The following is a 20,443-nucleotide window of genomic DNA, read 5'->3' as shown; positions in this document are numbered from 1 at the left end:
CCGGCCCGGGACCCGGCAGCAGTAGACGCCCGGATGTGGATTCTCGGCTCGAGTCACGTGAAATAGCCCTGTAGGGCGGGACTCTGCTGCGTCTTTCGCAGCGCCGTCGTCTCACGTGACCGCCTTTCAGCCAGCCAATGGGTGAACGCGGCGAATTTCGAATGTGACCGCGTTAGCCGGCGGGCGACCGTAGACAGAACCTAGACCCGGAGGGTCCGGAGAGCGGCATACACCGGGCAGACCGCCTCGTGGAACCTTGGAATGTAGGAGGAGGGCGACAGCTGCGGCAGAAGTCGTGGCCAAGGTACTGTTTTGGACGTACCTGTGGGATGAGGGTTCCGGGCCCTGTTCTGGCAACACGGCCCCCCCCCGACTTTATCCGAGCCCCTCCGAGAAAGAGGAGGCCACAGGTTTTTCAAGTGTGGAACAGGGGTGTGGTGGCCCCTGTTCCTCTTCCTTCAGGGTACTCTCTGTCGTTCCAAATGCGGTGTCCAAAAGCTCAGGCCGTGGAGTCGGATTGACCCGGTGCCTTTCTGTGTTCATCCACCCGACTTGGCGTTTTCCGACTCTCCAGTTTCCTCCTCTGTTAAATACATGGACACCCTAACCGCCTGCCTTGCAGAATTTTGTGGATTAAGTAATGTGTAAAAGCATTTACAGTAGTTAAAAGCCAGGCTTAAATGTAAGGGCACACAAACTGTCAGCTGTTCTTTGTGCAGCGCGATGCCGTTGACCTTGTTTTGCTTCTTCGGTTTACTGGAGAAGGTAGCACTGATCAGGGACCTACCTGGCCGCTTCAGCAGCAGGAATGATGAAAGAATTATGACGGAGATCAAATATTCCAGGTTCATCTGAATCCAGACCCTTTACCTGAATACAGACGGACTCTCATCCTGCACTGTGACCTGTTTTCATCCTTCTCCCCCACCACACCCCCTGTTAATACCATCGGCCTAGACAGGGAAATTTTGATACGGCAAATTTCTTTTGTGATTTTAAGTTGGTTAAAGGTAATAGCAAAAGTTTTTTAGGTAAGGCTTTGCTAAACGAACTTGATCAGTTACTTAATTTGTATGGCTCTCAAACATCTCCAGTTCGAACTTCAAAAACTCCATTGCGATACATTGTTTTATACAACCCACTTAACATTAGTGCTTTTAAAAGATAGTTGTGCTTGTTCTACTAGAAACATCCCAGTACATTGTATCTACACTGTCGGAGAGAAAATAATGAGATCTACAATATCTATATTTAATACCCCCAGACACTGTATAGAGGAAAATAAGTCCTGGAGAAAATACTCAAGAAAATGTAAGATTCAGTAAAATATTTGACTAACTTAGAGGAGATGGAGGTATCTTTTGTAGTGAAAATTGTATATATGGTTGTTGGGAATCAATTATTTTTGCAATTTTAAGATCTGCAAAGTGCAATCTAGGGTAAAAGATGTTCATGAAAAGTAGTTTGATAGGCTTAGTAGCAGAATATTGAAGCAAATCTGATTTGCAGCATTGAAAGATTTAAGTATATTTATGTATTACTATACCCGGTAGCAGATGCCACTATCAGCACTTGTTTTGCTACTTCTAACTGTATGTAGAACAATCATTATTTAATGTCTTGTTTGCTATATTCATGACTTACTAAGAGCTAGCAGACCTGAGTTTTTAAAATAACTTTGAGAAAAGTGGCATGTTCCTCTGCCTCAGTTCCTATTCTTTCTAGCTGTATAATTGTTATAGTAGCCTATTAAAATTGTATATAGTGCTACATAGTTTAACCTCTGAAGATCACCTTGACTTTCTTGAGAGTGTGTGCTATATCTTAAGTATTGGGTTAAAAGAGTGTGGAAGAAAGAGTTAATCAAGTGACCTAATCTTATAAGTTAATAATATAGAGCAGAACTGGAAAACAAAACCCACATATATGATTACCTCTGAACTAATGCTGGAAGCCTAGTAAACACTAAACACAAAATGTTGGTCATAAACATTGTAGGAAAACATAAATAATAATAACATTAAAATATAATATTAAGTATTTCCTATAATGCCTAGTATATGGTAAGCCCCCAGTGAGTATTTGTTAAAGAATAAATAAGTAGCATATTATAGAGTCTTTGGGTTGAAAATGCATACTTGTTAATCTTACCTATAAAGTACTGCAGAGGCTAATATTATGCCTGAATAATAATAAGATTTAAAAGCTGCAAAATCTAAGTTATTACCAGGTTAGCCATCTTTTTAAAGCTAATTCTACAGTTATTACATCTATTTAATCCATTCTTTATGAACAACCTGTGTTTTCAATCTTGTTTTATATTTGGTGATATTATCTCTTAGAAAACTTAAATACTTTTTATTGTTTTAAATTCCTAGGCAGAAGATGGCCAAGGAAAGGTGCCTTAAAAAGTCCTTTCAAGACAGTCTTGAAGACATAAAGAAACGGATGAAAGAGAAAAGGAATAAAAATTTGGCAGAGATTGGCAAACGAAAGTCTTTTATAACTGCGCCATGTCAGATAATCTGTAAGAGATTTTCATGTCCTTTTGCATCACTTTTTAAGTTTAGATTAAATACATAATAAGAACAATTTTATCCTCTTTTAGCCAACACTTCTACACTGCTAAAAAACTACCAAGACAACAACAGAATGTTAGTTTTAGCTTTGGAAAATGAAAAATCCAAAGTGAGAGAAGCCCAAGATATCATCCTCCAACTGAGAAAAGAATGCTACTACCTCGCGTGTCAGCTATATGCATTGAAAGAAAATCTCACTTCACAACAAACAGAAGAAACTACTCAGGTATGTTTATTACAAATGGTGAATTTCTTAGGCCATGAATTGCTAATTTAGATCAATTATGTCATTTAAATTAATTACTAATAGTTCTCTTATTAGTGAATTGATCAAAACATCTCTCACCAGTGAAGAAAACTTCAAGCACATATGTGATTGAGGCTTGAACTCGAATAACTTGGTTCTGAAAGCAGGTAGCAAGACAAGGTACAGAAGAACTAGTTTAGCCTGTTGAACTGCTGGGCCCTCTGACTGTTCAGCTAAGTGAGTCAAAGATAGCTAAAGGTCTAAAAGTGGTACTTGATACAGACTAGTCCAGAAGTTTTAATCAGTGGTATAAATCTTAGCTTTTCTATGTAGTTTTGTTACATCTAGAGAGGTTTTATACGAACCACCTTAATTTGGGAGGGGAGTATTTAAGTGCTTTGAAGAGTAATTTTTACCTACTAGTTGGTTAAATAAGGAAAACCATACATTAACTGGGTATTAACAGAAACCTGGTTTGCCATCTGTTTGCTATGCTAGTGAAGACAGTTGTTTTGGCACTTAGGCCAGGAAACCAGAGAAGATAGCCAGAGCATAGTGATGAGGGGAAGGGTATAGAGGGACGGGAATTAAAGTCACCTCTCCGCTGACAGGGGGAGTCAGTGAAAGAGTTCTTGCTTCCCTGCAACTAAGGTAATTCCATATGCTTTCTGTGTATGGTACAGAGAATGTACATATGTATATATGCAATACACGCATATACGGTGTAGCAGAGAATGGTCTATAAAGAGTCGATATAATTTCCTTCATGTGAAGGTTAGATTATTTTAAAAGGTTTTTTTTTCCTTCAGAATAAAATCTTTCCTAATTTTTTTTTATTTTTCTTGTTCAGTCAACTAGTGAGGAAAAAAAATCCCTCCAAAAATATTTGAATCTTCCTTTTCCCTTTCCTAAATTTTTGGTGAGATCACATATAGAATAATGAAAAATGAGTACCTGATAAGATAATCACAAAAACGGTGGGGAAAATTCTATTATTGCAGGCCTTTTGACATTTATCAATGATTTTTTAGTACTTATTAAAACATATTATTAGTTGCTGGGCAAAAGTGTTCTTAGCATTTAAAACAACAAAGTTTGTTTTCTGCCACATACTTGCTACATGTGTCAGTCTCTCAACCATCATTCTATACTCGTGCTTCCATGCTTATCAAGTCAATTTATCAGTGATGGAAAAGCTTAAAATGTTTTAGTAAGAAGAATGTTTTTCTTGCCTATCAGTAGTTAACTTAGTTTATAAGGATTAATCACAAAGTAATTTCTAATAGCCTTTTGTTCAGTAAATTTTATAATGTATCTTTTTAGTAATTTGTTATGAAATTATATTATTCTGGGGGTGCCCGGGTGGCTCAGTTGGTTAAGTGTCTGCCTTCAGCTCAGGTCATGATCTCAGTGTCCTGGGATCAAGACCCACATCCAGCTCCCTGCTCAGCGGGGAGTCTGCTTCTCCCTCTGTGCTCACTCTCTCTCTCTCTCTCTCTCTCTCTAATAAATAAATAAATAAAATCTTTAAAAAAAATAAAAATAAATTATATTATTCTGTAGTTAAATATTCTCCCTTTTTTTTTTTTTTTTTAAAGATTTTATTTATTTATTCGACAGAGATAGAGACAGCCAGCGAGAGAGGGAACACAAGCAGGGGGAGTGGGAGAGGAAGAAGCAGGCTCATAGCAGAGGAGCCTGACGTGGGGCTCGATCCCACAACGCCGGGATCACGCCCTGAGCCGAAGGCAGACGCTCAACCGCTGTGCCACCCAGGCGCCCCTAAATATTCTCCTTTATTTACCTTCAGTAATACTACTACTTAAATTTAGAACATTAGCTATACTGAAAATAAATAGAAGACTTTTAACAGGATTAAAATCCTAGTTGTTTTGTTTCTCTTGAATAGTTTTTTTTTTTTAAAGATTTTATTTATTTATTTGACAGAGATAGAGACAGCCAGCGAGAGAGGGAACACAAGCAGGGGGGAGTGGGAGAGGAAGAAGCAGGCTCATAGCAGAGGAGCCTGATGTGGGGCTCGATCCCACAACGCGGGGATCACGCCCTGAGCCAAAGGCAGATGGTTAACCGCTGTGCCACCCAGGCGCCCCATCTCTTGAATAGTTTTAACCTATCATAATGTCAGCATCTTATATGTGCATCACATCCAAAAAACAACTGAACTGAATTAGGGTGATCTCCAAGAACTCCGTCTGGAGCTTTCACCTTCCTAATACAAATCTACACATCTGCCTGTGTCTGCTGTGTTCATCTTCCCTCCTGTCACAGTGGCAGAAGTGCCTCTGCTCCTGTGGAAGGCTGAGCCCGCCCCCCCTCCCCGTGCATGAGATTCCCTTTTTCTCATCTCTAGGACTTTGCTCCTGAAAGTTTGAGCTCTTTCAACACATATTTCCCTCTTGGCTGAATCATTCTAGGTGTCATACAAATATGCTTTAGTATCTCTTACCTAAAAAGGAAAAGAAAATAAATGAAACCTCTCCTGGTTTCATATCCCTCTACTCATGTCTCTGCTTCCCTTCACAGCAGAACTTTAGCAGAGAGAACAGTGCACTTAACTGTCTTCACTTCCTCAGCTTCCATTTACATTTGAACTTACTTTTACCTGGCTTTTATCCCCATCATTCTATGGTCATTGTGTCAGATGCCCACAACCCCCATTTTTAGTGGCCACTTCTCTTTCTTCTTGACCTTGAAGTAATAAACAACATACTTTGATCTCTTAGCTTTCTTACCATCATACTCTCCTGGTTCTCCTGCCTTTCTGCCTGTTTCATGTCAGCCTCTTTTTCTCACTTCTTCTTTACTTTCAAGTGTCAATTGTCCTAGACGCATCTTATCTTATCCCCCTCCCATGGCTTTAAATACGATCTGTCTGCTGATGACTTCCAAATTTATAGCTCAACACACACACACAACTACTATTTGATAGATCTACTTAAATACTTACAAAGGATCTCAAACATATTTTGTACAAAGTACAACTCTTTATTTTCCCTCCCCCAAAGATATTGTATACTTCTGCCTCTGTCTGTGAGTCTTACTCATCTCATAAAACAACCTATCCATTTGCTCAAGTCAAAACCAAAGAGGCTTCCCTCTCCCTCACTGTCCCCACTTCCACCCCTGTTCAAGCTCAGCACACTTTGTTCTCTTAACACCTTCCACTGGGCTTCACCTCTGTAGCCATGGGACTCGAGTCCTAGCTAACATGCATGTCTTGCTAGATTTACTACAATGACTTCCTAACTCCTCCTCCTTTATACAGTAGCCAGACTGATCTTTTTAAAACTTAGATCATTTTACTTTCCTGTTTAATATTTACGTGACTTTCCATCACACTTAGACTAAAATCCAAACTCATGACTCCCAGGGCCCCACACGATGTGATCTCTGTGCACGTATCCCCTACTGTTCTCACTGTGAGAAAGGTCATAGATGACTCCAGCCACAACGGCCTTTCTTTTCTAAACACAGCAGGGTTTTTCCTACACCAAGGCTTTTGTATTTGCTGTTTCTACCACTTTTTCTTTCCTTGCTCTTTCAATGGCTGGCTCCTTTGCGTGCTTTAGATTTCAGATGAAAGTCACCCCTATCTAAGAGAACCCTCCAGCCTCAAGTACTCAGTCACTTCAACTCTGAGTATTTCCTTCATTGAACTTTATCAATATCTGCAATTATTTATATATCTCTTTCCTTTTTTAAATTTTTCTCTCCCTACACTAGAATGTAAGCTTTAAGAGGGTGGACATAAAGCTGTTTTTAAACTGCTATCGATCTTGTTCCTAGAACAGAGCCTGGCACAGTAGTAGAGTGCTCATACGATTTCATTGTTAAATAAATGAATGCTTTGTTGTGAATACTTTAATTGTACCACTGTTTTCTTTGTTTTGATATATTAACAGAACCAGGAAATATATCTCTCTGGAATGGACTCCAATAGTGACAACAACTCTGGGGATTTATTTGCGAAGGATATATCGTGAGTATCAAATTTCATTCGTATGATTACTAATATCAAGAAAGATTAAATTCTGTGATGCATTTACAGAAGAAAATTTGCATCGTATAGATTCTTGTGTTTGGAGTCTGATGTTTTCTCTACTAAAAATGCATTTTCAAAAATATGATACATTGATATTCTGTTACATATAGCCAAGCCAAAACTTTCTTATATTTACTTTTTTCATGTCTAGGAATAAGCTAGTTATTTAAATATAACTGAACTTCTTCAGTTATATTTTTCTTACTTCGTGTTTTTATTCTAAGAAGGATTGGTTATTCAAATGAGATTTTGCCAGTACTACAAATAGTCTGGTTTAGAAATGAAGTATAATAAAACATCATGTTTAACACAGCTATCACCCTGTCTTGCTAATCCAATTCATTCCTAAATACAGTCAGACCCCCTTACACCCTCCTCCCATTCTCTTAGATCAAGTATACTTTGCTTATGAATTATTGAGATATTAATTACATACAGTGAAATGCACAGATCTTAATTACACAGTTTGATGAGTTTGACTAACGTATACACCTGTGGAACCAAAATCTCAATTATGATATAGAGCACTGCTGTCACTCTAGCTGGGCTTTCTCAGTTTCGGCATTATTGACATTTTAGGCCAGATCATCTCTGTTGTGGAGGGCTAGCCTAAGCACTGTGGGACAGTTAGCAGTATCCTTGGCCTCTACCACGAAATGTCAGTGGCACTTCCCTCCCCCAGTTATGAGAACCAAAAATGTCTGCAGACAGTGCCACATATCCATATAATTATCCCCAATTAGAACCATCGCCATAAGCCATCTCCACCTATCCTTCTCAAGTCTATGCCCTTCTCTTCACAAAAGTAATCACTAAGACGATTTCTATCCCCATATTAATTTTAATCATAGTTTGAAAACTGTTGAACTGTAAAATCTGACAAGATATTTATGTAATGGTCAAGAAGTAAGATGGGGCAATTGACTTTTAAAAAGATTCCTGAATTGTTAACTAATTACCATAACTCTGTTATCTAAACCTATATTTAATTTTCAATGTCTAGAGGGAAAAATTCTCTACAGGAAATAAAGAATAAAATTAGGATGAAACAGCCAGTAATAGTATTAAAGCATAAAGAAAATTGTTTCATGAGCCAAAGGGGACCAGACTTTTAAAATAAATAGGATTAACCTCAGAGGGGTCAGTAGTTAGGCACCATAAAAACATATACTACCAAAAAAGAAAAAGAAAAAAGATCACAGCTCAGCTAATAATGAAGCAGGCTGCTAAAGACTTGAGTAATCAAATTGCATTTCTATAATATATTTTATAAATCAATACCAATTGGCTGTTTCTCCAGGTAAATGAAATTATGAGTTCTGGCATGTCTTCATTGATAAGGTAGTTCTTCCAGTGGGAGTTGAATGTCAGTCATAACAAACCAGCCTCCATATAATCAGCATAAATACTTTTTTGTTTTCTTTGATACTGAACAGATATACTGATTTAGAATAGATTTATGAAATGATACTAAAGAAAGAGAAAAACTTAATTTTAAGAAAATCTTAAATTTGTTTTTATTGTATAATTGTTAAATAAATTTCTATTTTTCATTGGCTAGACAAGTTCCTCTTCAGGAAGCTCCCCTTCCAGGACAAGGAGAATCATTCCAAATAGAAGGTAATTCAAGTAAAAATCTAAAAATACTATTAAGGGCAAGATGAGATCTTTGTGAACAATTAACGAGTAAATTTCTCTAATTTTTTTTAACTTTTTAAATTTGCTTATCTGGCATTCTTCTGCTCAAAGCAAATCTATTTATTTTACACGGAATAATAAGTTTTAAAATACATCCATTTATTTTGCCAAATCTATAATCAGTTATAAATGGCTGCAATTTACTGAACCCTACTATGTGCCAAGTTCCATGTTAGCCATTTTACATACATTATGTCACTTGACCCTCACAACAGCATTGGAAGGTAGGTGCAGTTCGTCGCATTTTATATAGACTCAAAGATGTAAAGTATCTCACAAGAAGTGGCCTGACTAGTAAAAGCTAGTGTTTAAAACTCAAAGCTGACCTTCAAAGCCATGCCATTCTTTCCATTTCTCAATTGACATGTCCCTGTTCTCAAATATCAATCCTTTCTACTTGAACTAAGCTTTGAAGAAGGGATAGCATTTTGAATAAGCAGAACCAAATATCCTTATTTTTCCTAAAAGTACAGATTGTATTTCTTACCTGAAGAGCTTTACAATTATCCCAATCTTACTCATTTTTCAAAAAAACACCTTAGCTCCCACTTTCTCAAGTGTATTTGTCCTACTGTGGAATATGAGGTTCTTTGCACTGAATCCTATAGGCATAGATACATATGGCCTACTAGTTTTTTTTTAAACCGTTAAATCAGGGACACAGAAAACCCCCAGTTAGAATATTTTCAAAGGTTATATAAGATTCTCTCACAAGTCAGATAGAAGCCATCAGTTGATCATTGTCAAATAAATAGATGGTAGTAGTAAGTTCCCCAGATTTGTATTTACTTAGAGCAAATGTGGAGAAACCACAGAATGAGTTTTCATTTATTCCATTTTTAGAGTTCTAAGATTGATGAAATTAAAATTTCCATAAAGTAAAACTTATTTTTCTCATTTATTTTTTAAATTCTCAGAGCAAGTACCTATTTCTCAAGATAGACTGGGATTTGATTTGGATTCAGATGAAGATAAATCTGCTGATAATGTCTTACCTAGAACTGTATCTGTCCGTCAAAGTTTAAAGAAACATTTTAACAATCTATGTCAGTTCAGTACCTTGGATGATTGTGAAATCAGTCATTTCTCAGTGCAGCCCTTTGAAGCTGAAAAAATGAGATGTGTAGACCCACTAGTAAACATGCACGTACCTGAAAACATAGAACAAAGTGTTTGTCAATGGAATAAGGATCAAATTAACTTATCACCAAAGCTGACTGACCCAGAAAGACCTGCTAAAACAAAAGAAAACATTTTAGAATATAAATTTGAACAAACTGAAAGTAAGTGTAGAGGTGTACAAGGAAGAAAAGGAGAAGAGAAAAGAAAAGCTAACAGAAGGAGAAAATCAAAATCTGTATCAAAGTATAAAGGGAGCAAAAGTAAAAATAAAAAAACTGTTTCCAAAAAAAAGTTGGATGAATCTATCACTTCCAGTGATGCTTACAATTTTAATTTGGAAGAGGATATTCATCTCACTCCTTTCCGACCAAAAATGAGCAATTATTCTAACACAGAAGAAAACAACGATGAATTTGAAGTGAGCGTCTGTGAATCAAGTAGTTCAGGAGATGATTCTGGTGACCTCTATTTGCCCACTTGCAAGTACAGTCAAGATCTCTCCAGTGAATTAGATAGGAGCCCAATCGCCAGGTCTCGACCTAAAAGAGCACTAAAATACAGGGATGAAAGAGAGATGGAGGATTCTGAGCTTACAAAAACTCCTATCAGTAAGTGATCTACTCATTTGCCTGCATTTTTAATGTTTATAATAAATGATCACTCCAGATGTTATATGCTATACTTACCATCTGTTTCTCTGGGGGAGGTTAGAGACTTGCCATCTGTCTCTGGGGGAAGTTACAGTCTGATTAAACAATGGGGGCCTGGGGTAGAGATCACAATTGTATGGCTATGACCTACTTTAAGCTAATTTAAATCTTCTTTAAGAACAAATACTACTTGTTACAGAGAAAGTATTTTTACTTTTAGTAAATGAAGACTTCCAACGTAGGGAAAAACTTTTCGGTGGAGTAAGGTTGAATTAAAATATCTTTTATACACTCACCTGAAACAGGCCTTTGAAAATAAAATCAAATTTGAATCCAATGACCTGTCATTTTAATGACTTTGCTTCATATTCAATTTGACAGGAGCCATGGTTTTAAATTGATTCATTCTAGTTAATGAAAGGTGGCCAAACACTAGACCAAATTTTCCCTCAGTTGATGGGCTTAGTATTCTTCTCTAAGACATTTGTAAGACATCTAAAAATGGTGGCTTAGAAAATCTTCCTTTTATTAGTCAGATCTAAAGTAAACATGGTTCAAAAGTTGATAGAGCCTGCATCTACCCACAAAGATTCTCATCTGGGAAATTTAGTTAGTGTGGTAAAACTAATGTATATGGTCAGGTTGTAGCATTCCCCAAACATTGTGATGCTGTTTCATTTGATACTCAGAAAAACTCTATGAAGGGGCATCTGGGTGGCTCAGTGGGTTAAGCGTCTGCCTTCAGCGCAGGTCATGATCCCAGAGTCCTGGGATCGAGCCAGCATTCGCAGGGAGCCTGCTTCTCCCTCTCTCCCTGCTTGTGCTGTTTCTCTCTCTCTCTCTCTCTCTCTCAAATAAATAAACAAATCTTTAAAAAGAAAAACTCTATGAAGTGTAGTTATCACCATGTTTGTATTGTTTATAAGAAAACTTAAAACCTAAAAAATTTAAATGACTTTCTAAGGTCTACCAGTTAGGCAGTGGTAGTATGCAAATGTGTGTCTTTTTAATATGCTATAATAATGTTACAAAATCAAAAAAGACTGGTTGATAATTATTGAAGCTGGGTAACTGGGGTTTCATTATATCGTTGTCTCTGTATTTGTGTAGCCTTGAAATTTTACACAGTAAAAAAATATATTACACTCTAGTATAGTGTCACTCAGTTTAATCCCCAGATCATCAGGGTCACCATTACGTGAAACTTCTTAAAAATGCAGAATCTCAAGCCATACCCTTGAATCAGAATTTGCATCTTTTTAACAAGTTCCCTGGGGGTTTATATATACATAAATTTTGAGAAGCTTTGTTCCAGAATATAGCAACTGATTGGATGTTGCTTAGCCATATTTTCCAAACTTAAAGTTGGAATGATTAGTATAGTTACAGCACACTTATGTGGGGACAAAAAAAGACAGTATTTGAAACCTAGATAACCCTGGAGAATGTGGTTGCTAAATATAGGCATTTTACAGTTATAGTTTGCGAAAAACAATTTGCCCTTTAAAGCTGTGTGAAGAGATTGTCTTGCAGTGTCCTTCTGTGTGCTGGGTACCTGTCACCCAGTATAGATCTAGCTCCAAAGTAGAATAACTTGGATGTTTATGATAGGAAAAAATTGGGTAACTTTCTCACATACTAGCTTTACCAGAGGGAATCCCTTTCCAGCTGGTCTCCACAGAGGCTATAATGTAGAATTCTCATTCATTTAATAAAGTGAGTTTAAGTGGCTTTTTAAGACTATAGGAAGCCACTTGATAAATGTTGGTATTGAAAAAGATGGAGGCCTTGATGATTTTACAGAGCAATGTGGAACTAAAATGAAATTCCATAATTTAAAGTAATTCATTATGCCTGCATTATCTTTGAAGAACTGTCATTTTTTTAAAAGAATTTTAAGTTTTAGAACCTGTTATATCAGTGCTTCACATCTACAGTAATATTTCAGTGTTATCTGGGATGAAAAAATGACTGGGTTATAAAAATCTGTATTATAAAATGCTGCATTTGTATATGTTTAGGATATGTAATTGCACATAATTTTAGTTCCTGTTTTTTTTTTCTTTTATTTGGAACCATATTCAGTAAAAGTTGTTTTTGTAGGTGCACTACCTAAAACTCACCGCTCACCTCATTTTAGCCTGAAGGATATCACCAATGTCCCCTTGTATCCTGCAGTGAAAATCAGAAAACTTTCTCTTTCTCCAAAAAAGAAAGAAAGCCCAGCAGTGTCTCTGCCTAAGCGCAGGTGCGCAGTCAGTATGAACTATAAGGAACCTACGCTCGCTTCGTAAGTATTTGATTTGTGGGAACCCACCTTTAATGATACATGTGGGGGGAGTAAAGTTTGGAGCTTTGTTCAGGAATGAGTCTTATTGTAATATAAAATTTTGATTAAAAACTGAAGTGGGAATATTAGCACTGGCATATTTTACAATAGCTTTACATAGAAGAGTGAGTTAGTTTGGGGATGCTTATAAATATGCCTAAGAGTTCTTTTTATCCTTACAGGAAACTGAGAAGAGGAGACCCTTTTACAGATTTGTGTTTCTTGAATTCTCCGATTTTCAAACAGAAAAAGGATTCCAGACGAAGTTCTAAAAAAAAAAGTATGAAGCAAATACAGTGAAGTGTTTATTGGATGTTGTTTAAATTCATCTTATTACACCTCCTTCTGTCTCTCTCGAGAGAATCTCTTAGATAGTACACAATAGAGTTGAACTGTTGCCAAGGAATATTCTGACTGAACTCTAGATCATGAAAATTTCTTCAAAACTATACTTCATATGTGATGCTTTTTATACCATTAATAAATTTGGTTTATTTTTTCCTTTAAATGTAAATAACTGGACTTAAGCTCTCTTTCTTAAACTGCTGAAAACTCTTAATTTTACTCAGAATGTATCTTCTGCAAAAAATTTAGAAAGGAACAATCAAATTAAGATGTTTTAATTATAAGCTTCTGGTGTCTTTATTTTTCCCTTAAGTGGAAAATACTAGAATGAATGATTTTTGAAGACAGGCCAAGGATCTTTTGAAACTCTTTATATAATATTTGAATAAAATAAATCCTTGACATACACAGTAGGGTATACCCTAAGCTGTTTGTGGATCCCTTATACCACTGTTATATTTAAAATTTCAAATAAAATGTGAGATCATTATTAAAGAATTAATGGTTGCTTAGGCTCAGGGACTAGATAAGTGACTAGCTCTGAATACCAAGCTCTATGTGTACATTGTTCAGTGATAACTCAGCAAAATCACAAATCGTTATGTCTTGGACTTTCAGGATAGTTCCCTAATTAGTGGTTACCACATTGGAGTCAATGCAGATATAGAACATTTCCATTGCCACAGTAAGCTCTCTATTGGGTGATTGCAAATTTGGTGTTTCTGTACTTTTAATATTTCTGTATACTTACTGTAGCGTTTATCCATTGACTGTTAAGCATTGTTTTATATTTTAACATTTTACATGAATGTTATATTGTATATATATTTTTTTTTTGCAACTGACAAAATTTAACGCACCATTGTTTTTGAGATTTATCCATGTTGGCAGATGTAGATTATTTTCATCGTTGTACAGTATTTTGTTATATAAATAAACAAGACTTATTCTTTTGAGAGATAATTTGCTTCCACTTTTTTCATTATTACAAGTTAGTGCTGCGGTGAATAGTCTACATTCTTGCACACATGTGAATAAGTTTTCATGAAGTTACCTAGAAGGGGAGTTGCTCTCTGTAGTGGTTGTACCAATCCTCCTGACACAAGAAGTGTATCACTCTGCTGTCAGCAACATGTAAGTTCCAGGTTCCTCACACACTATCACTTGGTATTATTGGACATTGAAATTACCTAAGGCAATGAATGTGAAATGGTTTCTCTTTGTTTTAATTATTTATGAGATTTTTGTCTCATTGAGTTGTGAGAATTCAAATGTTTCTTGGTCACTTATTCCTTGTATGAATTACTTATTGTGTTCTTTGCCCACTTTTGAACTAGAATGTCTTTTTCTTAATAGAATGGGCTCTTTATATATTCCAGATAGTATTCCTTGTGTTTATTTACATGGGTTATAACTGTTTCTATTTTTACCTTGTTTGGGTTTTTTTTGATGTTCAAGAATTTTAAATATTGATGTCCTCTATCACCTTTTCCCTTAAGGTTTTTCTCTAAAATTTGTCATTTTTCTTTTTCATTTGGGTCTTTAAACCGTTTGGTATTTTGTCAAATGGGGGTTTTTAATTTTATTTCATTTTCCATGAGAATAGCTCATTGTCCCAGCACTATTCATTGACTAATCTATTTGCTGTCTTTGACACACAACAAGGTTTCTTTCTATTGGTTTATTTGTTTAGCAATGGGTTGGGTACTGTATAGTCACATTTTTTTGTTTGTAGTGGTAAAATAGTTATCATTTTTATCATTTTTAAGTGTATAGTTCACTAGCATTACATATATTCACATTGTTGTGCAATCATCACCATTATCCATCTCCAGAACTTTTTCATCATCCCAAACTGAAATCCTGTACCCATTAAACAATAACTACCCATTTACCCCACCCCCCCATCTCCTAGTAACTACTATTCTACTTCCTGTCTCTATGAATTTGACTATTCCAGATACCTCATATAAATAGAATCATACAGTACTTGTCCTTTTGTGTCTGGCTTATTTCACTTATCCATGTCCACACCTAACAGAATTTCCTTTTCAAGTATTCAAGTGCTAGAATACTGAGTAGTATTCCATTGAGTATATGTACCACATTTTGTTTATCTATCAGTGGACATCTGGGTTGTTTACACTTCTTGTCTGTATGCTAATACAAAGATCTATTTGAGTTCCTGCTTTTAATTTTTAAATATATACCCAGAAGTGGAATTGTTGATCATATGGTAATTCTATATTTTGATGAACCAACATACTGTGTTCTAGAGTGGCTGCACCATTTTATATTCCCACCAGCAATGCATAGGGGTTCTAATTTTTCCATATCCTTGCTAATACTTGTTTTGTGGGTTTTTTCCATAATACTATCCTAATGGTGTGAAGTGGCATCTCATTGTGGTATATTGACTTGCATTACCTTAACGATTAGTGATATTAAGTGTCTTTTCATATGCTTGTTGTCCATTTGTATACCTTCAGAAAAATGTCTATTCAAGTCCTTTTCCTGTTTTTGAATTGGGTTGTTTTTGTTGCTGAATCTTAGGAGTTCCTTAAATGTTCTAGATATTAATCCCTTATCAGGTAAGTGATTTGCAAATGTTTTCCCCCATTATGTGGGTTGGCTTTTTACTGTTGGAGTGTCCTTCGATGCATAAAAGTTTTCAATTTTGATTAAATCCAGTTTATCAGTATTTCCTTTTGTCTTTCCTTTTGATTTTTATACCCAAGAAATCATTGCCAAATCCAATGTCATGAAGTTTTTCCTCTATTTTTTCTTATAAGTCACATTTATTTTTAAAGACATAGATGGAATTGGTTTGCTAATATTTTGCTTAGGATTTTTTATACCTACGAACACAAATAAAATTTGCCTGTATCCTTTCCCATATACATTTTTGATAGCGAGGCTAGTCATAAAATTAGTTGAGAACCTTCTTTTTTTGCTCTATGGAACAAAGTGTTACCAGTTCAGGTTTGGTAAAACTTGCCATTAAAACTATTTTATCCTGTGTTTTGAAACTATTTTATCCTGTGTTTTGTGGGCAAATTGTTGTCTTGGTTTTTTAAATTATTATAAATTCTCTAATTCTTCTTGATTCTATTTAGCTAAATCACGTTTTTCTTAGTCATTGCATATTTCTTTATTTAATGACCTTATAGTATTTCTTAAATTTTTCAAATCTCTGTACTATCTAGTTGTCACTTTTTTATTGCCTATTTGCACCTGTCTTCTTTTGTACTAAATCTAATTTGCGAGTTGTTAATCTTTTCCATTTTGTTAATCTTTTCAAAGGACCAGCTTTTGTTGATCCTCAGTTTTTTCATTTTCTACTTTATTAAAATCTGCCATCATTTGTTCACATTCTTTGGGTTTATATTGTCATTTTCTAACTGCTCTCTAGCTCCTTGATGTCTAGCCTTCCTTTTTTTTAAAGATTGTATTTTTAAGTAATCTCTACACCCAATATGGGACTCAAACTCTGGGTCCTGACCCTGAGATCAAGAATTGCATGCTCCACTTACTGAGCCAGCCAGATACCCCTAGCCTTCCTTATTAACATTAAAGGCATACGTTTTTGTATGTATGTATTTTCTAACTTCATTTCTTTTTTGTCCTATCAGTTATGTAAAATTATTTTTTTTCATACAAAAGTGGATATGTCTATTGTTGTTATTGGATTCTGTTCTTTTTGCAATACATCCAAAAATTATTTCTATGGTGTTGGTTCTTTGGTATTAGATCTTTTGTGACTAGTAAGTTGTCAAATTTTACAAATGTTTGTGTGCTAGAAAAAAATAAATTCTCTAATTGCTGAACATAATATATAATGTTTTCAAATTTTTTATAGCTTTACCAATTTTTGTCTCATTGCTTCATCATTTGCTATTTCATTTTTATTTCCTTTTATCACTGTTGTAGTCACTTTTTCCCTCATAATGCTGTTTTAATGTCTTATATAGCTAAGGCAAATTATATATGGTTAATATTTGCCTGTATATGGTATTAGTATTTTTACTATATCATTTTTCTTTCCATTTCTTTAAGCCTTCCTATGTTAATGTTTTACATGTATCTCATTAAAGCATATTACTAGATTTTGGTTTTGGTCCAAATTGAATTGTCATCTCTTAATTAGCAAATTCAGTCCATTTACATTTATTGTGATAATTCCTATAATTTGATTTATTTCTATCAAATATTTTTATGCTATTTACTCTTTTTCTTCTTTACTCTTTACCATTGGATTGGCGGAGTTGTTTTTATTTCTATTTTTATTAAATGGCTATCCTGAAATGGCTTAATTTATACTTTCTAAAGTCCAAGTTTCTGAAGTCATTTTAATGAAGGTCAAATTCTTTTTTCTAGATAGTTTTCCCTCACTCTTGTTCATGTAGGTTGACAGTTACTTCCCCCAACATTTCATTTTCTTATGGTCTTAATTTTGCTGTTGAGAAGTCGTCAGTCTAATTTTTGCTCGTATTTTGTTAATTTATCCTAGGTATTTCATATTGTTGACTTATTGTATTTTTAAAAGTCATTTTCACTTGTTGGCTGCTAGTTTATGGAAATGCAACTTATTTTCATATATAGACCTTGCTAAATTCACTCACTAGTCCTAGTATCTTTTTTTGTAGATTCCTTACAATTTTTTAATGCACGACCTTATTGTCTACAAAGACAGTTCACTTCTAACTTGTATGCCCTTTCTTGCCTTACTGCACTCACTAGAACCTCTGCTATAATGTTGAATAAAAGTAATGAGAGCAGACATCTTTGCCTTGATCTCAGCCTCAGAAGCATTTGATTTTCCAACATTACTGTGATGTTGGGTGTAAGTTTTTATTAATAACCTTTATCATATTGAGGAAGTTTCCTTTATTCTTTGTTTGCTAGTTTTTCTGTTAAATTAGGAATGGGTGTTGAACTTTGTCAAATGCTTTATCTGCATCTATTGAGACGAACATTTTTTTTCCTTTATGCTGTTCATATAGTTAATTAATGAATTTTCAGTTAAATCAACCTTGACTTAATCAGTTGCACCCCACTTGGTCATCATCTCTTGTAATTTTTATATATTGCTGAATTCCATTTGCTGGTATTTTGTTAAAGATCTTTGCATCTGTGTTTGTGAGGGTTGTGCTGGTGCACAGTTTTCTTAGAATTTTTTTCTTGGCTTCAGTATCAGGGTAACAATACTGGCCCTCATAACATGATTTCAGAAATCTTCCTACATCTGTTTTCTAAGTTTGTGTAGGATTGATATTTCTTTTTCCCAATACCTAAGACCTGTGTATTTTATTGTATGTGCTTTGTATGATATTGTGTTGTATTGCATGTTTATTGTTAATTATACTTCAATTTTTTTTAATGTTAAAAAATACAGGAGGGGATGTTGTTTTCCACAAAACAAGCTACAACTGTACAAGTGTGAGTGTGCTGAGGAGTAGAAGCAGTGCTGGTACACTGGATTAATAACACTGCATGGGGAAAAAAGACTTGAATTAGAACTTGGTCACAAGATTTGTATAAACCATGTGTGTATTCTATTCAACTCTTTAAAACCGTTAACCAAACTTAAGCACTTTCTTACAACCCTTTGCCTATTTTGTTGCTGGACTGCCCTATTGGACAAAAAGGCAGATTTTCTATTCTTAGATATTTCCAAGCATAGATAGGATACCCATCTCTTAACTGTAGAAAATGGGTGGTTAACAGCAAAGAATCAAGGCCAGTGAATTTTAGAAAGGGCCCAAGAACCAAGTGAAGTGGTATGCAGAAAGTGCATATGCATGAACATGTACATGGTTCTGAGAAGCTTCCTACCTTCCAGCAAATTCTCCAAGGGCTTTCTCTTAAAGAACTTCCAACCTACACAAATCAAAACTGACAACCTTCTCTTCAGCTCAGAAAATCACACACACACACACACACACACATATATATATACACATATAAATTAGTTGTGTAGTTTTTCATCTTTTTAAACTAATTCTGCCAAGGTTGTGTTGGACTTAACAATAACAAGAGGGAGTAGGAACACTTGATTTTTGTTTTCCTTGCTTTTCTCTGCCTTGTTGAAATATACTGCTTTTAATAAATCAGAGAAAATCTCCAGCTTTGTCTCTAACTTTTTTCCACAAAAAAAGGTGCTCCCATAAAGAAACCAAGGCATAAATAGACATAAGAAATATATATTAGAAAACTTTTCATGATACTTACGGTGTTCCCTCGCCTCCTCTCCGTACCTTCTGCTTACTCTGTTGAAGCTCTCCCTTCAAAGTATCATTTCTACTTTGCTAAGAGAATGCTAATTAATGAGAGCTGGAACAGACCAGCACAGAACACTATGGAAAAAGCCACGGGCTGCCTCCAACAACCCTGCCTTTATAGCTCTTAGAATCTCTTGAACAGTGAGGGTTGGTCAGAAGACTATCAGCTAAAAGGGGGGACACATTATTAACCTGTCCATAGTGCCTCAGTCTGATCTTGTTTCTACTTCTGAGGTTTCATAATTTTAAATTTTACTTCCAGGTAGTATGAAAAACTCAAAGTCGTCTTTTCACTGTTCTAATGAATACAACCAGTTTTCACGTGTTGAATAATACAGCTTTATAGTGATTTTTGATACGGATATATGGGATGGAGTGGGAAGGAGACTTATTCTCCAATCCGGACGTTTATATTTCAGTAGAAGGAGGGACATCACCCCCTGGCCTCCCTCTGTCCTTATTCACTCCTCCCCCTAACTGATGAGTTACCGAAAGGCCCCAGCCTGCCCTGTGTGGCTGCTCCCTCACCCGTGCCTCCTCAGAGCTGGCCTGCCTTCAGAGAGCACCACTGCTGCTGGCCATGCACGAGCTCAATGGTAAAGGCCCTGCCTTTGGAGGGGAAGTTGAGAGTGCTGCCAAGCTGCTGGCGAGCCAGTCACATTCTGGGGTTCACTACTAACCCATTTTCTACAGATACATAAGCCACATTCTCCAATATCCATTTTATTATTAATAAAGATATTTTGGCCATCATATGCCTTACTCTTTGGACTTCTCAGTTGGTTCAGGATTCAGAAAAAAAAAGGTATTCTTTGGTGGGTTCTCTCATACCCCCAGGAGGATAGTATTCTTTCCTGTAGTCAGCATTTTAAGTAACATTAGAAGTTCATGAGGAGGTATGTTAGAATCAGCTGTATTTTTATCTGTTTCTTCATTCTTCTATTTCACAGATGCAAAGTAGAAAAACTGGGGGGAAAAAAACATCTAATTTCTAAACCAATAACACTCTTTTTTCACTAGGATTGTTTTCCCCTTTGTTTAATGAGTGACAGCAGGCAAGATGCACTGAGCCACTCAAAAGACACAGACACACTCAAGTGTCTCTCCTCATGAAATTCTCTCACCGGTG

General features: G+C 35.7%; 1 protein-coding gene across 3 annotated transcripts; it reads left to right on the top strand.

Annotated features, from left to right (window-relative positions):
- Positions 1-69: 69 nt before the first annotated feature.
- SGO1 (shugoshin 1) lies at positions 70-13,876 on the top strand. 3 transcript variants are annotated; one of them, XM_034662064.1, is made up of 8 exons: positions 70-304; positions 2,379-2,527; positions 2,609-2,805; positions 6,750-6,826; positions 8,451-8,509; positions 9,505-10,317; positions 12,538-12,649; positions 12,871-13,876. In XM_034662064.1, the coding sequence occupies exons 2-8, from the start codon at positions 2,386-2,388 to the stop codon at positions 12,986-12,988; spliced, it is 1,518 nt and encodes a 505-aa protein (XP_034517955.1). In that variant the 5' UTR covers positions 70-304; positions 2,379-2,385; the 3' UTR covers positions 12,989-13,876. The 3 variants fall into 3 exon arrangements, with proteins under 3 accessions (XP_034517955.1, XP_034517954.1, XP_002927484.1); XM_034662063.1 differs by having other exon boundaries at positions 12,445-12,649; XM_002927438.4 differs by having other exon boundaries at positions 79-304; positions 12,463-12,649.
- Positions 13,877-20,443: the final 6,567 nt, after the last annotated feature.

The sequence above is a fragment of the Ailuropoda melanoleuca genome, chromosome 6 (assembly GCF_002007445.2).
Source record: "Ailuropoda melanoleuca isolate Jingjing chromosome 6, ASM200744v2, whole genome shotgun sequence".
NCBI classification, from domain to species: Eukaryota; Metazoa; Chordata; class Mammalia; order Carnivora; family Ursidae; genus Ailuropoda; species Ailuropoda melanoleuca.
Note: the sequence above shows the minus strand (reverse complement) of the source record. Positions and strands in the feature narration are given on the sequence as shown.

Excerpts from the sequence above, each read along its gene's own strand:
- SGO1 (XM_034662063.1), top strand. The coding sequence starts at position 2,386 with ATGGCCAAGGAAAGGTGCCTTAAAAAGTCCTTTCAAGACAGTCTTGAA. Across the intron at positions 2,806-6,749 it reads AAACAGAAGAAACTACTCAG|AACCAGGAAATATATCTCTC; the intron begins GTATGTTTATTA and ends ATATATTAACAG. Across the intron at positions 6,827-8,450 it reads TTATTTGCGAAGGATATATC|ACAAGTTCCTCTTCAGGAAG; the intron begins GTGAGTATCAAA and ends TTCATTGGCTAG.